General features: G+C 45.8%; 3 protein-coding genes across 3 annotated transcripts; 1 reads left to right on the forward strand and 2 right to left on the reverse strand.

Annotated features, from left to right (window-relative positions):
• Positions 1-268: 268 nt before the first annotated feature.
• Positions 269-3,619, reverse strand: LOC133901452 (putative pumilio homolog 8, chloroplastic). Its single transcript, XM_062342818.1, has 5 exons — positions 2,766-3,619; positions 2,509-2,686; positions 1,515-1,678; positions 807-1,065; positions 269-711 (listed from the first exon to the last, which is right to left on the reverse strand). Exons 1-5 carry the CDS (start codon positions 3,617-3,619, stop codon positions 589-591), a joined length of 1,578 nt encoding a protein of 525 aa, XP_062198802.1. The 3' UTR covers positions 269-588.
• Positions 3,620-5,982: 2,363 nt separating this feature from the next.
• On the reverse strand, positions 5,983-11,308 carry LOC133901624 (MND1-interacting protein 1-like). The gene is made up of 2 exons (XM_062343044.1): positions 9,681-11,308; positions 5,983-6,805 (listed from the first exon to the last, which is right to left on the reverse strand). Exons 1-2 carry the CDS (start codon positions 11,070-11,072, stop codon positions 6,284-6,286), a joined length of 1,914 nt encoding a protein of 637 aa, XP_062199028.1. The 5' UTR covers positions 11,073-11,308; the 3' UTR covers positions 5,983-6,283.
• A 10,627-nt stretch (positions 11,309-21,935) lies between these two features.
• LOC133901626 (uncharacterized) lies at positions 21,936-24,298 on the forward strand. Its single transcript, XM_062343045.1, has 3 exons — positions 21,936-22,393; positions 22,602-23,368; positions 23,458-24,298. Exons 1-3 carry the CDS (start codon positions 22,091-22,093, stop codon positions 23,951-23,953), a joined length of 1,566 nt encoding a protein of 521 aa, XP_062199029.1. The 5' UTR covers positions 21,936-22,090; the 3' UTR covers positions 23,954-24,298.
• Positions 24,299-24,820: the final 522 nt, after the last annotated feature.

Below are 24,820 nucleotides of genomic sequence, written 5' to 3' on the forward strand. Positions count from 1 at the left end.
GATAGTTGTGTTCGGAAGGTTTGTGGAAAAATAACATCTAGCTAAATAAAGTTACTTGTCTAGAAACATGCAACCCAGAATTAGAAAACTTATTGAGACCTCGGTGACACATCAAAAGAAGGAAAAAGAATTAAAACAATCACAATTCACAAGGTAACAAGAAGCCAGTGAAGAATCGCATAGAGATACGGTATTTCCATCAACTGAAGATAAACGATGTTCACACCTTAACAACAGGCAGCGAACTACAGAAGTAACGAACAACATCTGGAGATTACTAACACTGACACAAAAGAGTGAACCTCAAGACAATAACACACCACAATCCACACACACAAGACGATTCTAACAACAGGAACTAAGGTTCTTAGTATCTACTTCACAACATCTCCAGACAACCAAAAGTACAACTAGTACTCTACAAAAGCAAATGATGCCCACAGGAGAAGTAGCAACCAGAGCTCGAATCACAACCTTGGCTACTTCTGAATCCATGCCTAAATGTCTGAATCCCTGCCCAAATGTCTGAATATCAATGTAATATCAATCAATGTAATGTCTTGAGAAGGTGTCAGAGTATTGTTTATCTCAAAACTTTTCATTGTATATACCCATATTGGCTAGTATGTCAAAGATCTTCGCACAATGTTGATTACGCTGATTTATATTTTGGGCAAGGATGGCATTGGCCAGCATTCTTTTAAGAGAAAACTGGACAAGAGAATAGCTCATCAGATTTGTGTCATGTAATGGAAACAAATACTGCAAAGAGTGAAGAGAACAAACGAGTGAGGTTTGGTACGTACATTGCAGGTTCGAAGAGCAGTAGAGAGAACAAAATTAGCAAACTCGTCTGTCACCAAATCTCTGAAGTGAGGATAGCAAATCAATTCATTTATAATGACGAATTGCTCTCCTTCATCAAATACTCTTAGACACCATTCCACCACTCTACTGCTATACTTTTGTTTTGAGAGTCTCACATAATGATTTCTGAGGCAGGAAGCGATAATCGCAAAGTGGGAGGGGTCTCCCTTTTTCAGAACATCCTGAACAATGTAGTTTCTGGGAGAGAATGGGAAGGAAAAATAAGAGAAAACAGTAAACCATTGAGATGTCATAAATTATTTAAGGTAGTAGTACAACTAATGAAGCATTTGAGATATCAGAAACAACATATATAATAGCCAATGAAGCATCGCAAGGCACTTTATGCCTTATAATATGATTTCTTATCAAAATTTGCTTAGCAGACATTAATGTCTCCCATAAAATCGACGCCCCTCAAAAGTACATGCGTTGACTTAAATAACTATACAGTGCAGGAAACAGTATGAATAGAACCTTATTATTCAGTTAACTCCATTTAAAAACCAAGAATTCTGGGAGATATTGTGAAATATATAGAACAGTGCTGATATACGAAAAGAACATAAGGTACATACTAACAAATGCTATCAGATAAAGGTTTTGTATGTTTGTATAGAATAGAATGGTATTGTTCAAATACATACCCGCTAGAATTTTGAGCAAGATGAAAGCTCATATATGATATTTTTGTAAAAATATTATCCTTTTCCTTCCGGGAGATGTGCTCAAGGCATTTTTGCAGCATGTTCAACCCATTTGGTTGACATGCAAGTCTTGTACAGTTCTTAGCGACAGCTTCAAAAATGATCTGCCAATACAATACAGGTGTCAAAGCATAAATCATGGAAATAAGAAGGCTCTTGAACTCAACAGGAGACAAGTTGAAATGCGTTGCCAATAAATGTGAGTTGGTGACAAGGTTTTATAAAATGACCCTAGTATTCTGATTATTCAGAGTATGTTCTTTCTTGTTTCAAAAAGGCGTTAAAGAACTACAAATACATGTAGGGAATATAAAAGCTATTGTGCCATGAAGGTTGGACAAGGACCAAAAATATGTAAAATTACAAGATACTCTTATGTAGGAGGCTTTATAGCTGAATGAATGTCTAGTGCATTGGTGCCAGTTCAACACAGTAATGTTAACACGGCACCCATATACATGGGAGGAAACACTCTTGTAGTCAATGATGACCTAGAATTAAGAAATACACCAATTTAGGTGGACAGACTACAGACAAATAGATGATGAGAAGAGTGATCACCAAGTTGACAATATCATTACTAGGCCGAGCCCATGACTTGCATGAATCAGAACAACACTGTCAGTCTCGTTGGGACTCATACATCATACATGAAAGAAATTTGTGGCTGAAAGTGAATTGGTCACTTACAAGTGGAGGGCAGCAATCAATTGATTTTCCAAACAAATTAAAAACTAATTTGATTTTAACATATTCATATGCCAGCATATACACCACGAACGGAACTACTGACGGATAATGCTGCTGAGTTTAGTAAATGTACTTTACTTAGCAATGAGTATATAACACAAAGATGATACTACTTGTAAAAGCATCACATTGGTACAGATAGAGAGCCAGGTTGAACCTGACTAGAATAAGAAAGTCGAAGTACCTGAGCAATATCCGGAGGAGAGCTCAGTATGAAGGCTTGCACCACCCTGAGTCTATTTGAATCCGCCATGAGGACCTGCATTAGATTAGGCTCCATCCATGACACCATGGCATCTCTCAGAAGCTGCATTGACCTCCGGGTCTCACAAGACTTGATCAGGAAAACCACTTCATCGGACCTGAAAAGACATGGCAAGCTGCATTAGATCTTGGCTGCAAGAAAGATAGAAAGAACAAGAAATTCGATGATGCACATGCCTCTGGGCACAAATACTCCAGAAACTCTTTTTGTCTCGCGTGATTGTAGCGACAACCCATTCCCGGAGCTCGTGGTTGCAGTGCCTGAGGACGAGACGGAACAGCCGCTGCCCATGTCTGCGCTGCATGAGGTCGCAGGAGTACGAGACGATCTTCTCAGGGGTTTGCTGGGACAGCGCGAGGAGCACCGCTTGCTCGTGCTCGGGAAGAAACAAGTCGGGGTCTATCGCCTGCGGGTTGACAGCCGCGGCTCCACCATGCAGGAACGGCTGTGGCAGCGGCGGCGGCATGTACGAGTAGTCGCCAGGGATAACGCCGCGAGCGGCAGAGGCGGCGCGCGGCGGGAGCATGCCCGCGCATTGCTCGTTGATCCTAGGGCCAAGAACCTCGCCGCGGCGGGCGTGACCTACCGGGAAGCGCCGCGCGTCGAGCATGCCGCGGTCCCGGGGAGGCACCTGCACCGGCGGCGGGTACAGCGGCAGTGACGGACCGGCCTCCCGCACCGCGCCCACAGGCGGCAGCTGCGCTGGCGCAATCGCGTACGGGTCCATATTGCGGTGCCCAAGAAACCCCGGGAAGAAGGGACCCACCGCGGCCGCGGCGGCCGCCGCTTCCTCCTCCCGGAACCGCGCCATTGAGGCCCCGGCGGCCGCCGCTTCCTCCCTCCGGAACCGCGCTATTGCAGCCCCAGCGGCCACTTCCTGCTCCCGGAACTGCGACACCGCCGCGGCGGCCTTCCGCTCACCGATGGCGAGCCCCACCATCATCTCGGCCAGCTCGTCGCGCGGCGGTGTCGTCGCGCGGATTCTTCTCCGCCTCTTGTGCTCCTCTTCCTCCTTCACTGGCGGCGCCATGTATCCCAAGAACTCCTCGGCAAGAAACCCCAAAGAAAGCTTGCCTTTTTAAACGAATTCTACTCCTGATTTTTCTTGGGGACGAAGGGAAGGAGAGAGGAAGCCGGGAGGAGAGGGAGAGAGGAAGCCGGGAGGAGAGGGAGAGAGGAAGGAAACTCCGGGCTTTATACGCGGGGGTTAGCGAGGGGTTTGGTTAGTTGCTCTGGTTGTTGGATGTAATCGGGATCGCGTCCTGCGCGAGCTGGAGTCTGCGGAGAGTGCATGCCGAATCGACGGGCGGGTGGGGTTCCCTGTAGATCTGCTGGTCTTTTTGTTCGAAAATACTAAACTTCCTTCTCTTCTGCTCCTTCTTCAACTCTGATAAGTTTTTAGGGTTAGAGTTAGGATCTTCAATACGAGGACGGGTTTAGATGGAATGTTACGAGTGGCAGGATAGCGGTGGATGGATTGGCGATAGGAGCATCCAGAAAGAGAGATTAGCGAGAGTGGATAACAACAACGGATCTAAAAGGATGGTAAGGTGTGAATAAGAGCACGGTGAAAAAACTTACAAGAGGTGAGGAAGGAGGAGGAGGGGGCAGCGGCGGGAGCAAGAGCTTATTGGGGTGCTTGCTGTTATCAGGAGTGATAAAGATGAGTGATAAAGTGGTGGTGCGTCTAACGGTGATAGAAAGTGGAAACGAAGTAAGATGTGAAGACAATTTCAACTAAATCGAATGAGATAAGAAAAAAAACACTCGAGTGTCCCTTAGATCACCCTTTTTATTTTATTAGTCTAGAAGAGTGGATGAGATTCACAGGGTCTAGCATTCTTCGGGTGCAATCAGAAAGCAAATTTATTGACATACCTTTTGCTGTTTGATTTCCAATTTGGTAAGATAGAGAGAAAATATGTTTGTAACAGGTTTGACAAAATTGCAATATTTGTGACGAAGATGTATCATTTTTCTGTAAACTTTCCTTTGTAGTCATTTCATTTTAATAGAGCGAATTGCGGTTCGATCTGTTTCTTGAAATCATTACATTGTTTTGTCCTCTAGGAATTAGTTGACGGATTTTGGTAACATAACAATGAATATAAATAATTAGGCCCAACATTTCAGGATGAAAATGAAGGGACACAATTGTACTTTAAAGGAAAACGTCCCAAGCTTGTCGCTAGAGGACCCGATTAGTGTCGCTTATAGCATAAATATACTAGCATTATTAGTACTCCTGCAAATATCATGCGAAACGTTCAACTTGATATGCGCTACTTCCATTTTTTTACTCGTTGTTTTGAATGTTAACACAGTCTCTAATACTTTTGCTTGACATATATTAGTAACTATCAAGAGTATAATAGTCTTAGATTATTTTATTATAAATCTAGTAATACTATTTTTATGTCACAAATTCAATACCTGTGTATAAGTATGATCCAAGTTTTTAAGATTTAACTGCAAGTATTATTTAACAATATATATTTTAAGAACGGAGTGGCTAAACGTTAAGACATGCATTTGGAATGCATGTGGTGATTGCACTCCCACTCTCCCATGCGATTAGCTTCCAGAAGAAGGCTCGTTCTCAGAGCATGACACCCACCTACAAGGCTTCACGGCGAAGCCAAGACCTGGCCATGTAAACATATATATATATACATTTTCACCACAATGTATTGCTTCAGAAATTATATCAGCACTAATATTTCTACATTATACTATATCTTCATTTTCAATTTTTCATAACACAAACGTTGTCATCCAAGTAATTAAGGAAAACAGATTTGCTAGTTCTCGGTCGCCTGAGATTTTGTGTATTCCTCGGTCACATTTTGACTATAAAAAACTATCCCCGCAACCATGATTTTGTGTATTCCTCATTCACATTTTTACCGTAAAAACATATCCCCTCAACCACGAAATCCTATGTTTTTACGGTTATAGAACCGTAACAGTAAAAAACCACATAGTAACAGTAAGAACCAGTGTAGTTTTTACGGTCACAAATCAATAGAAAGTTTTGACCGTAAAAAAAAGATTTCATAGTTACGGGGATGAGTTTTTATGGTCACAAATGTGACTGAGCATTTTGCTAACCCAAAAGCAAGTTTGCTAGGCAGATAAGCAGAGGCGAGGCCCGAATGAGACACTATTCTGTGGCCATGGCCTTAATTTGGATCGCGATCAAGATCTGTTTAGAATGCGCAGTGCAGATACTAAACGATTTCAAATAAGTTCTACAATATTTCAGTGAGATTCCTGCACCCAGACAAGCCCCAACGTTATGAATGTGCCCGCCCGACTCCCATACAGAAATTTCTTCCGGCAAACTAGCTGGCTAGTCGACGTCCCAGAAATTTTCACAACTCCAGATAATCAAGAACGAGCAAAGAAAAGAAAGGAAAAGGAAAAGGAAAATAGCAGACTATACACCCTGTTTCCCGTCCGGAAAAAGGTTCTGATTATACGCATAGACCCCAAAAGAGTCGCTACTCAGCACAGCATATACCCATGGACGCTGAAGCAAAGTATAACCGCTCAGGTAGCTATAACACCAACTCAGAAAGCAAAGTATAACCTATAACCCTTCAAAGTAACGGAGGTAAACACGAAAAAATGTAAGTAAATCACAAGTTCCATTCACCCCCAGCAGGCCAGCACAGCAGCACCACCTGGTGCCTCAGTTGGAGCTCGCACCAAAAACCCTGATCCTCTCTTCGACTTTGGCGTTGCAGCAGGGGCAGCGAGTCACGCCTTCATCCTCATGCAGCTTGTTGCAACCGACGCACAGGACCTGGTGGGCGCACTGGAGCAAGATCACGCACGCCTCCTCCTCCTTGCAGATGACACAGTCCCTGCGACGGCTTGGCTTCTGGGCTGGCTGCGGCGGCCAGTTGGATGCGGGTGGGGGCCTCTGGATGGGCTGCTTTGGTGCCCGCGTTGTGCTTCGATTGGTTGTACCAGGAGGGTTAGTTGACTGAACAGTTGGTTGCTTTGCACCAGTTGACTTCTGCAGACGTTTCAATTCATCTTGAAGCCTATGGAGGTCATCTTTGTAGCACTGGGATTCAACTTCTTTCTTCCGACGAAGTTCTTCAAGTCGGCGATCAGCTTCGGCTTTGGCAGCTTCCTTCTTCCTGCGCTCCTCCTCCAAAAGTGCCATGTTTTCTTCTTTGGCTTTAGAGTCTTCGCGTATTTTGTTCTGCAAACCAAACACATACAACAAATTAATTGTACTGTCACGGTTATAGCTCACTGGGATTTAGGCAACATCACGCTATGAGTAGAGCAATAAACTACTATCAGTATCATAACTGATACAACAATTGAGCTAGCACGATGTCAAACCAAGACAATTCAGATCTAAAAATCCTCCAAGTGCTAGCTCAAGCAACCAGCATTTCTCATTTCCATCTTAGACCATATCAATATGAACTGTCAAACTGTAAAATGATCAAAATACTTAAAAATCCACATCTTAATAATGCAAAACATTAGAGCAAAAAAGTAAAACCGCCTACGCACAAAATACAAAATTAAGTGCTTTAAATGCCCAGAAAAAGACAATTACTGGAAAAGAAATAGATGGTACGATGTTGCATGGAATTGGTACTAGAAATATTTGATAGGAAAGAAAAGGTATGTTAACACATTCCCTTGAATGCAGCACCGATGAAGCAAGCACAACCTGTTTCCGTAATTAATAAATCAACCAGTTAAGGTACAAATCCAGAAAACTAAACAACCTGCTTGTAATTTCCAGTGTGCATTTCTCAGATAAGTCATCAACTCAATTAACAGAGCAATACAAAATAAACGGTGACAGCCAGGGTACAGGACAGCTTACAGTTATTATCAGGAACCGTCAGAAGAAAGAAAAAAAACTCGACGACGGGGCAGACAACCCCCCCGCTTTTTTAAAATAAGGAGATGCAAGGCTCGAACCTGGGCTGGCATAGCGAGACTGAGCTCAGCTAACCGTCAGAAGAAAAAGAAGATAGATATAGAGGAGCGAAATGAACCCTATCTACCAGAAAGCAAGGAAAACCTCCGTATAATGGACAGCAAAGGTAGGATAACATCATTGCCTTGCTGAAGGCGAAGGCCATTGTATTGAAATGACAATAGCTTCTCTGAAATAATGCGAAGAAATAGCATTTCGAAATAACTTTTGGTTATAGTAGTACTGTAAGTGGCAGCATTGACTATAATAAAAAGGCACTAATTATAGCCTCGTGGCAATATCTTATATCCATTGAGCCAAACATTCAATTCAAATGATCTCAATGCACAACAAAATACAATAAAGATGAGCATAACTCACACAAAACAAGACTAATGTCAAGTGCTTTGTCCATGGAATACGTTCACTAAAAGTTAACATGCAACTATATGTTATACCTTCAGCTATGAAATGGCTGTGCACTAATATGCTAATCTAAGTTAACAGATTTAGTACAAAAGTTGAGTATGTTAGTCAAACAAGATTGCCATGTGTGGGACATGATAAAACCAGGTGAAAGCACATGAGTGCAATACATGGTGCACCAGAAAGCAAGAAAATAATGTAAAAGACTAAAAGGGCACAGGAGAGTTCTATGTGATCATTCAGGAATAAAGATCATGGATGCCAAGAAAGTGTGCAAAGTATTTTTCAAACCGTCACAGCAATGTAGAAACTAAAACATGCCAAGAAATGGAGCGGTTATGAATAATCACTAACGCTGCCAACATCACAAGACCAGAAATTTGACAAACACTAGTGATGAATAACTTTGGACACCACCTTTCTCCCTATTGTTACCCTCCTAGTACATGCTACACATGACCGATGCATTGAGGGGAAACTTGTAACACCCAGTCGGCATCAACATGTGCATAGACACTTAGGCACCCAAGAATTCTACAAGTCAATCGATCCACGTAGTTACAGATTGGATTAGCATGTCTGCGATAATCATATCTAAAATATGCATTTTGTGTCCGCATAGTTCTAAAGTGCACACACTAATTAAAAGCTTGTGGGGCCTTCTAAAACCAACCAAAGATAGAGTGCATGGAGTGGTTCTACCTATGTGTGAGGAGATACACCCCAACTCACAATTGTTTGGAGATTCCCTACTTACTGTATGTCTATTAACTCCCAATTTTTGTCAATTTATGGCTAACATGGCCAGATAAAGGCACAAGACACTTTCATGTCTTAGTTTCCGGTTTCTGAACAAATGTAGCTTTCACCACCAATTCTTCACTAAATGCCCTTTATCCTCTACAAGAGGACCCTATAATCCATTCAGGGTCATCAGCCATACCTACTTTAATGGTTAGCTGACTGCTACAATGACCAATCAAATACCAAATCGATATGGACTAGGGTTTAAGAATGAATGGAATATGAGTGAGCAGTAGGAAGTTGGACCCTTGCCCACTCCGTCAGCCTGAAGACGTGGCGTGGACAGTAGGGTGTGCCCAGGGGGTTCGGAAGAGAGTGAATTTCTTGATACTTCCTTCCTGCCCTTTTATTTGATGACCTCTCCCTTTTGAAAAGGGAATAATTTAGGATACGACAATCCATTCTGTGATAATTCAGGATTCAAGACTTTATATCTTGATGACACGTGGGATTCAGGGGTCACATGTCATTGAGACATAAATTCAGAAATCCTGAATCGCCACTGAACTGAGTCTCATATCCTGAAATAACCCATTTTAACGAGGGGTTGCCTAACAATGATATACTAATAGATAGAAAGCAATCAATTAAAATTAACAAACTTAAGTACTTAACAAACATGGACTCCTAACTTAATTGGCAAGAAACTAGCCATGCAGCAGCTCTAGGCTGTGCCAGCCCTAGATGGAGCTGGCTCGATGTGCCCAGCCCTAGCCCTATGACTATACTGAAGCATACCACAATAGTTGTCTGCTACAGCTAAGCTCAATGTAGACATGCAATCTCTTTTAGTAGGAAGCTCGTCACATATGACCAAGTATCTCCTAGCGCATAACAAAACAGAAATATTTGGATTTATGATGTTAAAAAAATAGGCATAACGAACGTGCAAGTTCTTCCTAACCTCCATATTTTTTATTGCCTTGTTGATGTCAGCAAGCTCCTTGTCGGCTTGTGCAATCTTTGTCTTGCATTCGGCAATGTCCTCCTTCAGCTTCGCTTTTTGGCGCTCCCACACCTCAAGCCTTTTGCTATCCTTCTTCTCTTTCCTTGACAGATTTTGGCATTGCCTTTCAGTCTCCGATGCACTCAGTTTCGCGGCTTCCATCTCGGCACGTATCTCTGCATTCTCCATTTCCAGCCTCTGCACAGTCGCATTACTCCGGTCAAGCTGCCCGCTCTTCTTCTTCAGCTCATTCTCCAGATGAGCGAGCCGCTTCATTGTGTCATCCTCCATCACCTGTTTCTCCTTCTTGCGCCGTTGGTTCTCATCATGCTCCATCCGCAGCACACGCAGCTCGGTGAGATCAGCACCGAGCTTGCGAGCAGCCTGTATCGCCTTCCCCTGCGCCCACTCCCTGCGCTCCTTGAGCTGCACCTCCATCTCTCTTGTCTGCTTAATGAGGTCACGCACCATCTGGTTCTTGGGGTCAGAGTTCGTGTCAGGTGGGTCCTTCTTGTCAATGTCCAGCGCCTCAAGCTCTGCGACAACAGACTCGATGAGGTCCTCAGTGGAGAGCTTCTTGGCCAAGGACTCCTTTGGTTGCGCTTCCTGAGCAGCACCGCCAGACCGCGACCACTCACCGGACTTGATGCAGGAGATCACACCGGCCGCAGCAGCAGGGCCCTGGCGTATCGCGAGCCTCATGAAGGTTTCAGGGTCAAACATTGCTGGGTCCGGAGCCGCTGCAACTGCAGTGGTATGGTAGTGGCTGTATCCACGCGGTGCGGCATTGACCGAGGCAGCAGCAGGGGCGAGCTCGTCTCTCTCGGCAGCGGGTAAGGGGCTGCCGGTGAGGGATGCGCCTATGGCGATAGCCTCCTCGAGGCGGAGGTCGCTGGAGAGGAGGCACCACATGGCCTCCGCCCGGGTGAGGGTGGGGCGGCTGCTCTGGAGGAGGCAGACGAGGCCAGCCAGTGAGTACTCCTCGAGGCGGCGGAGGTCGGCGAACCCGCCCCCGCCGGCGGCAGTGGGATCGGAGAGGAAGCCGCGGGCGTTGGCGACGATGTTCGCGACGGGGTCGCCGAGCTTGCCATAGCAGTGACCCGCGCGGAGGACGGCCTCGAGCGCGGCGTCCTCGGCGTGGCCGAGGTCGGACAGGCGGGCCAACGCCGACGCGTAGGTATCGTCCAGCCGCTTGAGCAGGCGTGACTCCAGCTCGTCCGCCGCGTCGTCGCCCGTGGAGGCGGAGCCGGTCGGATCGGGATCAGAGGCGGGCGGGGGCACGGCGGGCGTGGGCCCCGCGCGGACGGGGCGGCCCTTACGGGACGCGCGGCTCCCGCGCTGTCCGGCCATCGGAGGGGAGGCGCCGGCGACGGCGGCGCTAGGGTTTGGGCGATGGGATCGGAGGTGGGTGAGGGGTGGGGTGGGCGGCGCGGAGACGACGACGAGGGGTGGGCGGTAATGGTAACGGAAGCGGGGAAGGGGAGGGCCAAGAACAAGAAGGGCTTGGCTCTCAGGCTCTGGGCTCGGTTGGGCGGCCCGTCCCGTTCCTGGGGCGCCCGTCCCGTCCCGTCCTGTTCTTGGAATCAACCATTCCAAGAAAATGTATACGTATTCCTCCCGTTCCTTTCCCCTAAATCTCCCATCCAACAAACGGTACTCTCTGATTCGGAACGGATGCCTAGCACTTAATCGACGATTAAGGTGGACTAGGTGGGGCTAGTCTGAATGATGTCTCCTGTCGTCTAGGCAAAGTTGGATGGCTGTCTAGGGCAACACTTATGTGTTCTGATCAGAACTATAAATCCTCTCCCTCACTCTCTCTACCAGCGAAGTAGGCGTGCTATATATGCTGATGGCAATAGGCTCAGAAGCAAACATACTAATATGTGTGAGCCAGCATGAGACATCACTATTATAGAATCAGTGAAAGTAGATTCAGTGTCATAGATGTTTTTAGACTCATTACTAATAAAATACTTTCAAATGATTACTAAGATAAACGTGTCTATAACAAAATTGTCGTTTGTGTATGTCTGAACTCATATACGGTTTTGATAAATCCGTTTGTTTGAATTCTATATATAGACACATACGATATTTAGAAAAATGTGATATGTCGCAGACAATTTTTTGACAGATCCATTTGTGTTTGTATGATAGGTATAGATAGGTTTTATGAAAACTCATTTGTATTTAAAGATATGAGAAATGTTTTAAATTTAACCGCTCGTCTCTCCTATCTCTTTTGACTTCCCAGACACACAACCCGCTCATCTCTCTTACCTTTTTGGCTTTCCACACAAACAACCCGTTTGTCTCCACATAATATAAAGCAAGGAGAAGTGTTCATCTTCCTTGCTCTACTCGTTGCCATACTAGTGTTCATATCTTTTACACACACAACTACTACAAATTTTTCCACGTCGGAGAAGCAAAATATGGGGCCCGAATCTCTTTCAATGCACCGAGGTGAGTATCATGGAGTTCCCATCGTGGTTTAGTTAAGTTTTGTTAGATGTTGCTTCGATCTGTGTAACTAAGGGCAATGCCTTACTTTCGTCGCAAATCTGCAATGGCTCAGTTCATGGCAATCATGCGGTGCTAGGATGGGGTTGTCTATATAGCTGCTTCCATGGTGCAGATGCTTGTCATCGACTTTGGCCAGGTGGAGTTCATATTCTTTATTACTATAAAGGGCACCTCCATGGATCCTGTTTTTGTCGTTAATCATATGCTCCATTTTGTTTTTATAGATGAAAATTTCTCTATTGTTGTTCGTCACAATGGAGATATTTTCATGAAATGCAAGATTGGTTTTAACACGTATTTCTTGCTTAACCATAGCTGACAGTTTAGTAGCAATGCAGTTTGCTTCTGGCTTATGCATGAGATAGTTAAGATGGAGCCTAATCCGGATGACTGCGAGCTACTTATTGATGATGATGCTTAGGTTGACGTTGTGCTGAAACACAAGAGACTGAGATGATGTCAATCATTTTATCTTTTTAGAAGACATCATTGATCGACCAATGATGTTGATTATTGCGTCCTTTTGGAAGACGGCGTCGCCAAGATGTCTATCATCTCGTCCTTTTCGAAGAAAACGTCGTCACGATGTCTATCATCTCGTTCTTTTGGAATATAGCATCGCCAATTATGTATAGCTAGGGATTATATTTAATTACCTAGGTTTATTTATTATGAATAATGTGTGATATTCTTAACCTTTATGATTTGTAAATGCATGTGTTTTGTATCCTAAACAATGTGTGATCAATATTATGAACAATGCTTGATCGATATTCTAAACAATGTTTCAATGTGTTGTTTAATTTTTGAATCATGAAGTGTATATGCCATATGTAACACCCTGAGTTTAGCATTTTAGAAAAAATAACAAAATTCACTCCAAACTAAAAAAAATTCTAATTATTAATCAAACATAAAATCAAGGACATATATATTTGATATATATATACTCGTATGTATATATTCAAATATATTATTTTGGCTAAGTATTCCAGAGATCATTGAATTAATTTCTAAATTAATTATTGCAATAAATTGATCATATGCATTATGGTTCAATTGTTCTTATGGTTCTTATGTGGCGATTCGAAATTCGAATCCGTTTTAGTTCCTTTTGGTAATTTCCTTTTCCAAATCAATCCGTGAAAGTCGATCTTCCAATCCAACTCAAATATATAATTCAATTATTCAATTGAATTATCTCCATTTAACTTTGATCGAATCAAATTTGAACATCTCTCAAATTCAAATCTAATTCTTAGATTCTTTCATCTGGAGATCCAATTGAATTCATTTCTTTTGAATCCAACTCCAAATATTCTTTTTGAATCAATCTCCAATTTCAAATACCTTCCCAATTCAATTGCTTTGCAAATTAAATTCAAATCGATTTGAATCAACTTCTAAATTTGAATCTCATAATTCAAATAATAGTACAGGTGAGCTAAATATCATAGATTCTCGCAACATGGCTTGATATGTTATATACAATCGATTGTTCTAGAGTTTTAGCTTTGATAGCTAGAAGTTTGCGAAAATCTCTTTTGAGTGCTATTTTCAAAAGATTTGATTCTTTGATCTTATTATCATATTTTTCTACTTGTGATCATAGTTATGTATTGATACTTGTTAACTGATCACAAGTGGTAAAAATGGTCTTATATATCCAACTATCCTATCTCTCAAATATCCGTGTCGAATCTCTTCTCCAAAATGAAGTTCTGTCATGTTCTAGAACCCGGAGTCTCCGGATCCACCTGGAGTATTCGGATTGTGGAAGTCCTCATGTCCCTATCTTTATCTGTTGATTTGACAAAATCTGGAGTCTCCGGGTTCACCCGGAGTATCCGAGTTCTATTACTTAACCCGGAGGTTTCGAGTTCCCCTCCGAGTGACCCCTCTCAATTTGGATGTAAATCCTAACCCAGAGTATCCAGGTGGACCCGGATACTCCGGGTTATCCAGTCTTTAACTCCAACCCGAGAAGTTACTCCTTCATTCTAACCATCCTACCCTCTTTCATCCCCTCACCGTGGTGACCTCCCCTCCGGTGATCTAGAGCTTTCATCGTGGGATTTCCAAGTTCTTCATCTTTTGAAATCATCTCTTGGTAGGATTCTCTAGCTCTCCCCCCAGATTGACTTTGGGATCAACAGTTGGACCTAAAGGTAACCTTAAAGATCGTTTCTTCCTGATCTCTCAATGCTTATCTCTAGAGTCAATTTCCTTTGGTAAAGATGCTCTATATCCTTCCTGGAATCATATATTCCAAGGGTTTGCAACTGCCTTGGACAAATCCCTCAAACCCTAGATATTTGCCTCAGAGTCGAGCAACCCGGAGTGTCCGGGTTGATTCGGATACTCCAGGTTGCCCAGTTCTTGTTCATCTAGTTTTTGTTCCTCGAATCAATTCTTGTGCAATCTTTCTTGTATCTCAAGCATATCTATCTCAAGAAAGATCAAGATGGGTCGTGACAAGTTTGACTTTCAAACCTATCAAAGGAGAACAAAAGCTAAGTTTGATTCGCAAGCTCAAAGCAACGTTCCTCCGCAATAAGCTGAGTCTGGAGGCAGTGGCAGCGATGGTGGCCAAGGTCATGTCCGCAAAGTTGTTCGGAAAGTGCGAGTCTCTTCATGTGGCATCCACATTGATGAGGTGGCTTAAACAGTTAATGTGCCTCACGGTGGTGCTTTGTCACCAAGGGGAGGAAGGGATGCAGTAGGGATATGAAGAGGCAAAGGCAAAACAGTTATATCTGGCTCAAGGGCACAAGATGAGGAAATAGAAGAGGATGTGAATGAATAGGAAGAAAATCTTGTCTTGGGACCATTAAAGTTTCACAGACCCTACAGGACAAGCACTTTATCTTAGATGCCCAGAAGAATGGTAGATTACATGAAAAAGTCTGACAGGGCCAAGAAGGAAAGATATGAAGTTCCCTTTGAATATGAGAAGAGAATGACAGATCATCGTTTTTGGAATGACTTTCAAGTAGATTTCTATGAAAGCGTGATTCTCAAGAAGAAGAAGCTGATCACTCATATGCAATGGATTGATTGGGACTATATGGCCAACAAGGATGATCCTACCTTCAATGAGGGTATAGTAGCTTGTGAGGACAAAATGATCAAAAGAATAATGAGTTTAAAGTATGAATGGAGTGTTGAGCTCATAGCCTAATTTTATACTACACTGCACTATGATCATGAAGAGAACCAAATAATGCATTGGATGATAGAAGGAGAAAGATATCAGATCAAGTATAGAAATTTTGGTTGCTTATTTGGATTTAATGTCTGTGACTAGTAAGACCAAAATTCATATTGAGCAACAACTCTCTTCTAAAGAAATGAATTTCATGTATGAGAATCAAGGTAAAATGACTTTTGGCACAACCAAAGGCATGAGGCCTTTCTACAAATGCCTTAACTTCTTGTTCTGTGCTACTTTAACTCCTAAAAGTGGCGATGCCACTATTGTCCAAGGTATAACAAGGATTATGTTCATGAGCGAGAAAGTCAAAGAAGACTTTCTTCAAGAAAGTAAAGTATGAACCTTATAGGGTAAGGTTGGTAGGCTCAAAATCAACTTCATCTATGCCACCTTCTCCTCCAAGGTTAGTTCCTAGCGCAGCACAAAGGGCAGCACCGAGACGTGCATCTTCCTCTCATGGCTCACCATCCTTTATCAAGAGCGCCCTCAAGGCTATTTTCAATGTTTGCACCCACAGTGCTATGAAGATAAAAGAGCACAGATTTTCTCCTACTTCTGTAATATAACTTTAAAACAAGATAAATTTGAGATTGAGAAAGATTGAGGAGAGATAAAAGGAAATTTATGCTAGTTTGAGGATTGAGCCTCCTTACTCTCCGGTTGTCTATGAAGAAAAAGTAAGCGAGCCTAAAGTTTTTGAGAACCCATGGGCTTGGTATGATGAGACTCAGGCTGCTGCAGTGGGTGCTGAAACTTCTCATGCTCAAGAGGTTGATGAGGAAGAGATCAAGGAAAAGGACTTTGGTGGTGCTAAGGAAAGCTCCCACGATGATGATGGCATCAGCAATGGAAATGGCCATGGAGATGAGGATTATGAAGAGGGCAGTGAATAGATCTTTATATTTGATTCTCTTTCCTTTTTTGGTGCTTGATGCCAAAGGGGAGAGAATGTCTTTATCTTTCTGTTGTCCGTTTTCTGCCTGAATCTGGAGTCTCCAGGTTCACCCGGAGTATCCAGGTTCTGGGCAGTGTCCTATCTTGTTCTTTTAGTTCAAACTCTTTATCTTTCGATTGTTGGACATGTAAAATATTTTATAATGTGTGATGAACTATGTTTTATCAAATTTAAATCTGTAAGAACTTAAGTTGTTAGTGTGAGATTCTTATAACATTCTATGGTGTAATGTTTGTTTCTCTTTCTTTTGTGATATACCATGCCATATGTATCATGATGTTATTTGTTCACCCACTCACTTTGCACCCCCACGAATGCTAAGATATAGGGGGATCTCTTGCAAATTTCTTTTAAATATGTGCATTTGATGTCAAAATCAATTTTAGTCAATGTACACATTTAGGGTGAGCTCACCACATATCTTAGGATTCTAAAATCTTTACTTCATATATCTTTTATAAGCTTTAATCGTATTGTCATCAATCACTAAAAAAGGGGAAGACTGAAAGTACATCTTAGACCCCTATGTGGGTTTTGGATAATTGATAACAAATGATTGAGAGACTAATGAATTTATTGAGGTTATGAACAGGTTTTAATCTCATTGAAGTGTTAAAAGGTGTTGACGTCCCTCCAAAAAAAAAGAGAAGCGGCATGTAGTCACTCAATAGATTTAAATTATTTTTATTTTTTAAAATTGATTATAGGTGTGCCGTACTATAAAGAGGGATACGTATAAACTGTCTTAAAGATGTCTCAGTGCTCAAGGTACCCATTTACATCAAAGATGAGAGACACAAGTTACCCCATGAACACTGAGAAATTCTAAGCCTTTGTCCTGTACCCGGATGTTCCGGACTGACCCAGATACTCCAGGTTGCTGGAGTCTCTGAGTTTAGCTCTGGGCTGGGGTGCTCAGTTTGGTGTTGAAGTTCAACCCAGAGGTTCCAGGTTGACCCGGATACTCCGAGTTGCCGGAATCTCCGGTCTTTGCTCCGGTAGAGGGTGCTTGGTTAGAGTTAAAATGTTTTACTCGGAGTCTCCGGGTTGAACCTAGAGTTTAATGCACTAGAGGGGTGATGGGGTACTTAAACCCATCTCCCAAAAACTAGCTGTTACAACACCTTTTGTACTGACCCTTATCCACTCTTCTAGTGCATTAAATCTTGCAAGGATTTGAGAGTTATGTTGGGAAAGTGATATCGAGTGCTAGTGAGCATAAATTTATCATTTGAGCTCTTGAGTTCTTCATCAAACCGTCAATTCGCATTCATTACTCTTGGAGCTCCGAGCTCCTAGACGGTTAGACATCACCTGGAGAGCACCTAAGCTTGCGAGTGTCTCAGGAAGTTTGTAAAGGTCTTTCTTGCTTCCACAAGGAAAGATGAATGTCAAGTAAGCCCCGGGCTCGATCTTTGTGATCGCTCAGTGAGGATAAGGGTTAAAAGAGACCTGACTCTTTGTGAGAATCTCAATGGAGACGTAGGATTGTTGGATCCGAACTTCGGGAAACAAATTCGTGTTTTCTTTTGCTTACTTCATTGTTCTAGTTGGTTTTAGGCAATTTGCCATAATCTATGTGATCGTGTGTTTCTAGCTGCAAGTGATCTATTGAAAAGCTTCCATACATCCTTAGGAACCTGTGGTAACCCTATATTCAACTAGACTTGCTTAGGTTATTCATAATTTTGCTTTTCCTGTTCCAGCTGGACTATCCGGGTTAAGCCTAGAACCTCCAGACCCCGGAGTCTCTAGTTTGACCCAGAGTATCTTGATTCTGTAATTCGCTGCAAAGTTTTAATTTTCAGGAAACACCTATTCTTCCCCCTCTAGGAGACATCACGTACATTCAAGGACCTCAATGTTGACCATGACGGCGCTCCACTCTAGTTTTGCGCCATTGACAATGTTCTCCGACCTGTCTCACCATGTGGGTTCGCACCGCATGCCGCACGTTCTGGACTCTAAATTGCTCTTCACCATGGCTGAAGAGCCTGCCTTGTTCGGCGAGGTAGAGTAGCACTAATGCTGGTGCCTCATGATGTTGGAAGAGATGATGTTAATCGAAGACAATGACATGTGGGAGCTTGTTGACCTCCCTGCCGGTCACTAACACATCGGTCTTAAGTGGGTCTTCCAGGTGAAGTGCGATGAGCATAGTGCTATCATCAAGTACAAGGCGTGATTTGTGGCGAAGGGGTATGTGTGGTGCCTTGGGGTTGACTTTGAGAAAGTGTTCACCCCCGTGGCATGCATGGAGTTCGTGCGGGTTCTTTTGGCCATGGCAGCGTATGAAGGATGGCAAGTCCATCACATGGACATGAAGAGCATGTTCCTCAACGGTGTCCTCATGGAGGAGGTGTACATGGTCCAACCACTAAGCTTCGTCCACGACAACACCGAACACAAGGCGTTCAAGTTGAAAAAGGTCTTGTATGGGCTACGCCAAGCACCGAGGGCGTGGAACTTCAAGCTCAATGACAACTTGATCAAGCTTGGCTTCCAACGAAGCGCCTTGGAGCATGTTGTGTGTGGACACAATGAAGGTGCATCCTGTCTCCTCCTCGGTGTGTACGTCAATGACCTAATCATCACCAGGACCAATGAGCTTGTGATCTAAAGGCTCAAGAAGGAGATGTAGGAACTGTTCAAGATGACTGACCTTGGGCTTCTAAGCTACTACCTTGGCATCAAGGTCCAGCAGCACACGAGCAGCATCACCATTAGCCAGACAGCCTATGCGTGCAAGATCTTAGAGAGTAGTGACATGATCGATTGCAATCCATGTCAAGCACCCCATGGGGACACGACTAAAGCTAAGCAAGCTGAGCACAAGTTAGCCCATGGACACAACCAAGTGCCACAGCACCATCAGGAGCCTCCGCTACTTGGTTCACACTCGACCCGATGTCGCCTATTTTGTGGGGTACGTGAGCCAGTTCATGGAGACGCCATGGGAAGATCACCTCACCACGGTGAAATGTGCCCTGCGCTACATCACCAAAACTCTGAACATGAGCTGCCACTACGCAAGAAAGCTCGACGAGTGGCCTGTCAGGATACAACACCAATGACTTGTTCGGTGACGCTGATGACCGCAAGAGTACCACGGGCATGCTCTTCTTCCTCGGCCGAAGCCCAATCGGCTGGCAGTCGTAGAAGCAGGAAGCGGTGGCTCTCTCTTCCCGCGAGGCCGAGTATATCACCGCCTCCACAGCGGCGTGCTAGGCTATTTGGCTTGCTCGTCTGCTTAGTGACATTGGCAGTAGCACGCCCGAAGCAGTAGCGCTGAATGTGGACAACAAAGTAGCCATTTTTCTGTGCAAGAATTTGATGTTCCATGACAAGAGAAAACATGTTGATACTCGATATCATTTCACTCGGGAATACATCGAGGGAGGCAAGATCAACATTGAGAATATCAATGACGAGGAGCATCTGGTAGACATTCTCACAAAGCCTATCGGGCGTGTCAAAGTCATGGAGCTTTGCATGAAGATTAGCATCGTTAACACCCAAGAATTGCACCAAGATTAGGGGAAGTTTGTTGCATGTGTTAATCTTGTGCACCTTTTTTTTGCTTCTGAGTCTTTTCGATAGTGTGCATGGTTTCCTATCGACCATACGCCAGTCTACACCTGCACGGCATAGCATCGTGCAAGATGGCGCACGTCGCGTGCTATACTTGCCATACCGCACGCACGTAGGAGGCATACCACCTATTTTTTGTTAGCTCTATATATTCGGTGAATCAAAATAGAAAAGCTATGGTGTGAGCGAGCAGCATAAATGAGCTCTCGTTTCTTTGGTTGCTCTGTTCATGCGTTCTAGTAAAACAAGCTTGTGTGCATTTCAGTGAAAGGGTGTGTGCGTATGCAGCTGCCTGTGTGTGACCATGTGTTGGAGGTGCCAGATCTCCGTAGGATCGAGTTGTTGGTGGCAGGGGCATTCCAGGTGGGGATGATCCCAATAACGAACAACGAGGCGCCATGCTTGACGGCAGTGGTCGGGTCATTAGGGAGCACGAGGAGATGGATGGCGGCGAGCGGGATCACCACACCAGAGTTGATTGGCACGATGACGATGCAGCTCGAGATCTTGAACTACGCGACAAGGGCGTGCCCCATCTTGCTGCCGAAGAGGGCGCCAAGAGACGTTGCAACCTTGAACATCGTCATGATCGCCACGGTCTTTCCTTGGGAGAACCCAACGAGTTCGAGCCACATCACTGTGAACGACAACGCTAGCCAAGGGAGCGAAGTGGGGAGGCCCTGCGCGGCGATGACCTAGAACGACGAGATCTGCAACACGGCCTTTGCCTCCTGCGCGAACTCCTGCAGTTCTTGCCACACCAGCTTGACGGTGATTGGGGCCCGGGGTCACCACGTGACCTCTTACGGCGTGGCAAGAGACGAACCCAGATGGACACATCGACCACAATGCCCATGGTATAGAAAAGGATGAAGGCGAGTCGCCAGCCTGACATACCCAAGAACGAGGAGTAGGCGTCATGAGGAGTGTGACGGAGGTGCCGCCAACGTTTCCGACCTTGGCAGCCACCATGAGCCACCCAAACGCCACGCCCCTGCTCACATCATCGATAGAGCTGGTGACAAAGGGGTAGACTGCAGGGATCTGCAGTGCCGGCCAAACACCGTTCAATGCTGCCGTCATGGCCATGCACAGCAACCTAAGGCATCATAATTCTAAGGCAGGCAAGGTGAGGTGAGCAATGGAATAGTACTACGCAGCAACCACTGGCGTGTTGAAAGGTGGTGGAGAGGGAGGCGAAGAAGGTCGCCGTGGCCCAAAGGAAAGCGCCGAGCACGACGACGGTGTGGTGGTCGTGTCGGCCACCAGATAGGCCACGAGCGGGTAGCAGGAGGCCAGTCACGATGCAGCGCGACAGCGAGACGTAGCCGGGCAAGGCCTTCCAGCGCGACGCCGATCTCCCGGTACACCGCCAGAAGCAACGCCATAAGCAGAGTCCCCCCCCCCCCCCCCCCCCCGCGGCCCGGCTCTGCCATCGCGTGCTTTACGTTCAGGTGAATCAGTCAACGGCCATCTCCTATGATCTTGCGCTCACGAGTGGGTGTTGAATTTGAACCGGTGTGTGTTCAAATACCACCGTGCGTGATCGTGTTGCCGTTTTGCACATGCTACTGAGCCCACATGGCGTAAAAATATTTGCACGCAGAACAGGGGAATCACCTGTATATTTTTTTAAAAAAACAACAGTAATATATTTCGTGATCCGAGAAAGGAAGCCCTGAACTAAGTATCACACACAACAGCAAAACGATGCAGGCTTCCCATTCTACGAAGCCCTGGCTTCTGTACCCTCGTCACCTCCATGCTGGCCCCACAGGACGCAGACCAATGAGGGACACCCCAACTATCTTTACCATCCACCCATATGCGTAACGCTCACTGACAGCCGACCCCACAGTCTTTGGATCCACATGTCAGGGTACCACGCGTAGTACCATGTGTGTATGAAAAGGCACCAACTTGTAATATAAAATTTCCCGCGAAGAGGCCAGCAGAGGCGACCCAGGATCGCCGGAGCGAAGAGGTGAGGAACAGAGATCAGAAATGGCCGACGAGCTCAACCCACACCTACTTTGACCGCCTGAGAGAGCTGAGCTGCTCTGAGAACCTGCTGAGGGGATGGAGCAGAAACAGGAGCGGGACCGGCGGCGGACGCTGCTTCTGGTGAACCTGGCGTCCATCATGGAGCGCGCCGATGAGGCGCTGCTCCCCGCGGTGTACCGGGAGGTCGGCGCCGCGCTGCACGCCACCCCCACGGGTCTCGGCGCGCTCACGCTGTGCCGCTCCGTCGTGCAGGCAGCATGCTACCCGCTGGCCGCATACGCCGCTGCGCGGCACAACCGCGCCCACGTCATCGCCGTCGGAGCCTTCCTGTGGGCCGCCGCCACCTTCCTCGTCGGCATATCCGACACCTTCCTCCAGGTGATCAGCTGCTTCTGTGCTGTTTCTGCTATCGCACATGTGTGTGGCTTAATTGGTTACTTGCTGCTTCCTTCCTTGCTGTTCTTTTCCTTGTAATTTGTTCTGTAGATCTGCTCTTGCAGTTCTTTTCCTTGTAATTTGTTCTGTAGATCTGCTCTGATTCGAATTGGGACTAGAATTCTAGAAAGTAATGGATCTTTCATTGTAGGTAGCAATCTCTCGCGGCCTGAACGGAATCGGGCTAGCGCTGGTGGTGCCATCGATCCAGTCCCTGGTCGCTGACTCCACCGACGACGGCACGCGCGGCTCGGCGTTCGGCTGGCTGCAGCTCGCTAGCAGCCTGGGGCTCATTTCCGGTGGCTTCGTCGGCCTGCTGCTGGCGCAGACCACGGTCCTCGGCATCGCGGGCTGGCGCATCGCCTTCCACCTCGTGGCGGCCATCAGCGTCGCCGTCGGGGCGCTAAACTGGTTCCTCTCCGTGGACCCCCATTTCCCGACAGGCGGGAGCGACGCCGCCGCCGGCTGCCAGCGCGACGACAAGCAGCCTGCCACCGCGCGGGAGGTGGTCGCGGAGATTATCGAGGAGGCCAAATTCGTGGTGCGGATCCCGACGTTCCAGATCTTCGTCGCGCAGGGGGTCAGCGGCACGTTCCCGTGGTCTGCGCTCTCGTTCGCGTCCATGTGGCTGGAGCTCATCGGGTTCAGCCACGGCGATACCGCCGTGCTGATGACCATCTTCTGGGTGGCCAGCTCCCTCGGCGGCCTTCTCGGGGGCAAGATGGGCGACCTCCTCGCCGTGCGGTACCCGGACGCCGGCAGGATCGTGCTGTCGCAGATCAGCGCCGGCTCGGCTGTGCCCTTGGCCGCCGTGCTGCTGCTGGGTCTCCCCGACGACCCGTCCAAAGGCGTCGTCTATGGCATTGTTCTGTTCATCATGGGCGTCTTCATCTCCTGGAACGGTCCCGCCACAAACTTGTAAGCCATTGCATTGCACGCGCTCATCAGTTCTCGTGATTCCACCGGCTTACTGCTAGGAATTACATCTAATCTTGCTTGTCTTGCAGCCCAATATTTGCAGAGATCGTCCCGGAGAAGTCAAGAACGAGCATCTACGCCCTGGACCGGTCCTTCGAGTCGGTGTTGTCGTCGTTCGCGCCACCGATCGTCGGCCTCCTGGCTCAGCGCGTGTACGGCTACCGGCCGCCGGACGACAAGGCGTCGAGCGTCCAGCTAGACAGGGAGAACGCCGCCTCCCTGGCCAAGGCGCTGTACACGGCCATTGCGATCCCATTCGTCGTTTGCACCTCCATATACTCGTTCCTGTACTGCAGCTACCCCCGGGACAGGGAGCGCGCGCGGATGCAGTCCCTGATCGAGTCGGAGTTGCAGCAGATGGAGCACGAGAGCTCTTGTTTGGAAGACGGCGATGGACGACGGCCCAAGGTTTTCGGCTCGGCGAATGACGGCGAAAGAGCTACAATTGGTGTTACCTATGACCATAAGGAGTTGCCCGAGGCTGAGAAGGATACTGCGAGGTTGTTAGCGAACCGGGAATCGTGATAGGAAACGAGGATTTCGAATTGGAAAATTTTTAGATGAATCTTTTGAATTGAATCCTGCAGGGTCCATGCTAGGCATGACTTCTGATTATCGGAGAAATTGTAGGATGACGGAGAGTTATTTGCTGGTATTTAGAATGAGTTTGTTCCTTTTATCTTTTTTTTTCTTTGTGATTCTAGAAAGTTTTAAGTGTACAACAACTTGAATTGATATCTTGGAACATGTTGATATGCATGAAATCAACCTAACAGTAAGTGATGCTAGTGTTTGATTCAGCTTCTGCTTGCTTCCACTGAACCAATGAAAAGTCGAACCGGCGGAGGTTCGATCCCCGTCTTGCACTCCCCTTAGGCCTCCAATAAAGCCCGGGGCCCTGTTCTAAATAAAAGCAAGAAGGGGCAAAAAAAAAAAAAAAAAAAAAAGCCCTACTTGACTTGGCCACTTGCAGGCTTGCAGTACTCAAAGGGACTGCTAAAAGTCAACGAAATCTGAGCAACTTATGCTCCAAACGCTCATACCATCTCCAACAGCTACCTTAAATCTTCATCCTCAAAATACTATTACAGCATCCCCTATCCCTAACACTGTAGCAGTACTGTATCACTGGATAAAGGATCTGTTGGAGATGGATTTCTAATGCTACAGTATACCGCAAAACACTGTAGCACTAGAATCTTCAAATTTGGAGACTCCGTTGGAGATGGCCTCAAGATATCTCTGAATCTGAAGAACAAGTCCTGTGATCTCAATCACAAGGGGATGGAAGTCAACACCAAGCCGATCATGTGACGTGCTGCCTCGTACCACGTGCTACATAATGATTCCTGAACCATTACATATAAACAACATGACACAAAGTAATTCCCT

Source organism: Phragmites australis, chromosome 20, assembly GCF_958298935.1.
Source record: "Phragmites australis chromosome 20, lpPhrAust1.1, whole genome shotgun sequence".
Taxonomy (NCBI): Eukaryota; Viridiplantae; Streptophyta; class Magnoliopsida; order Poales; family Poaceae; genus Phragmites; species Phragmites australis.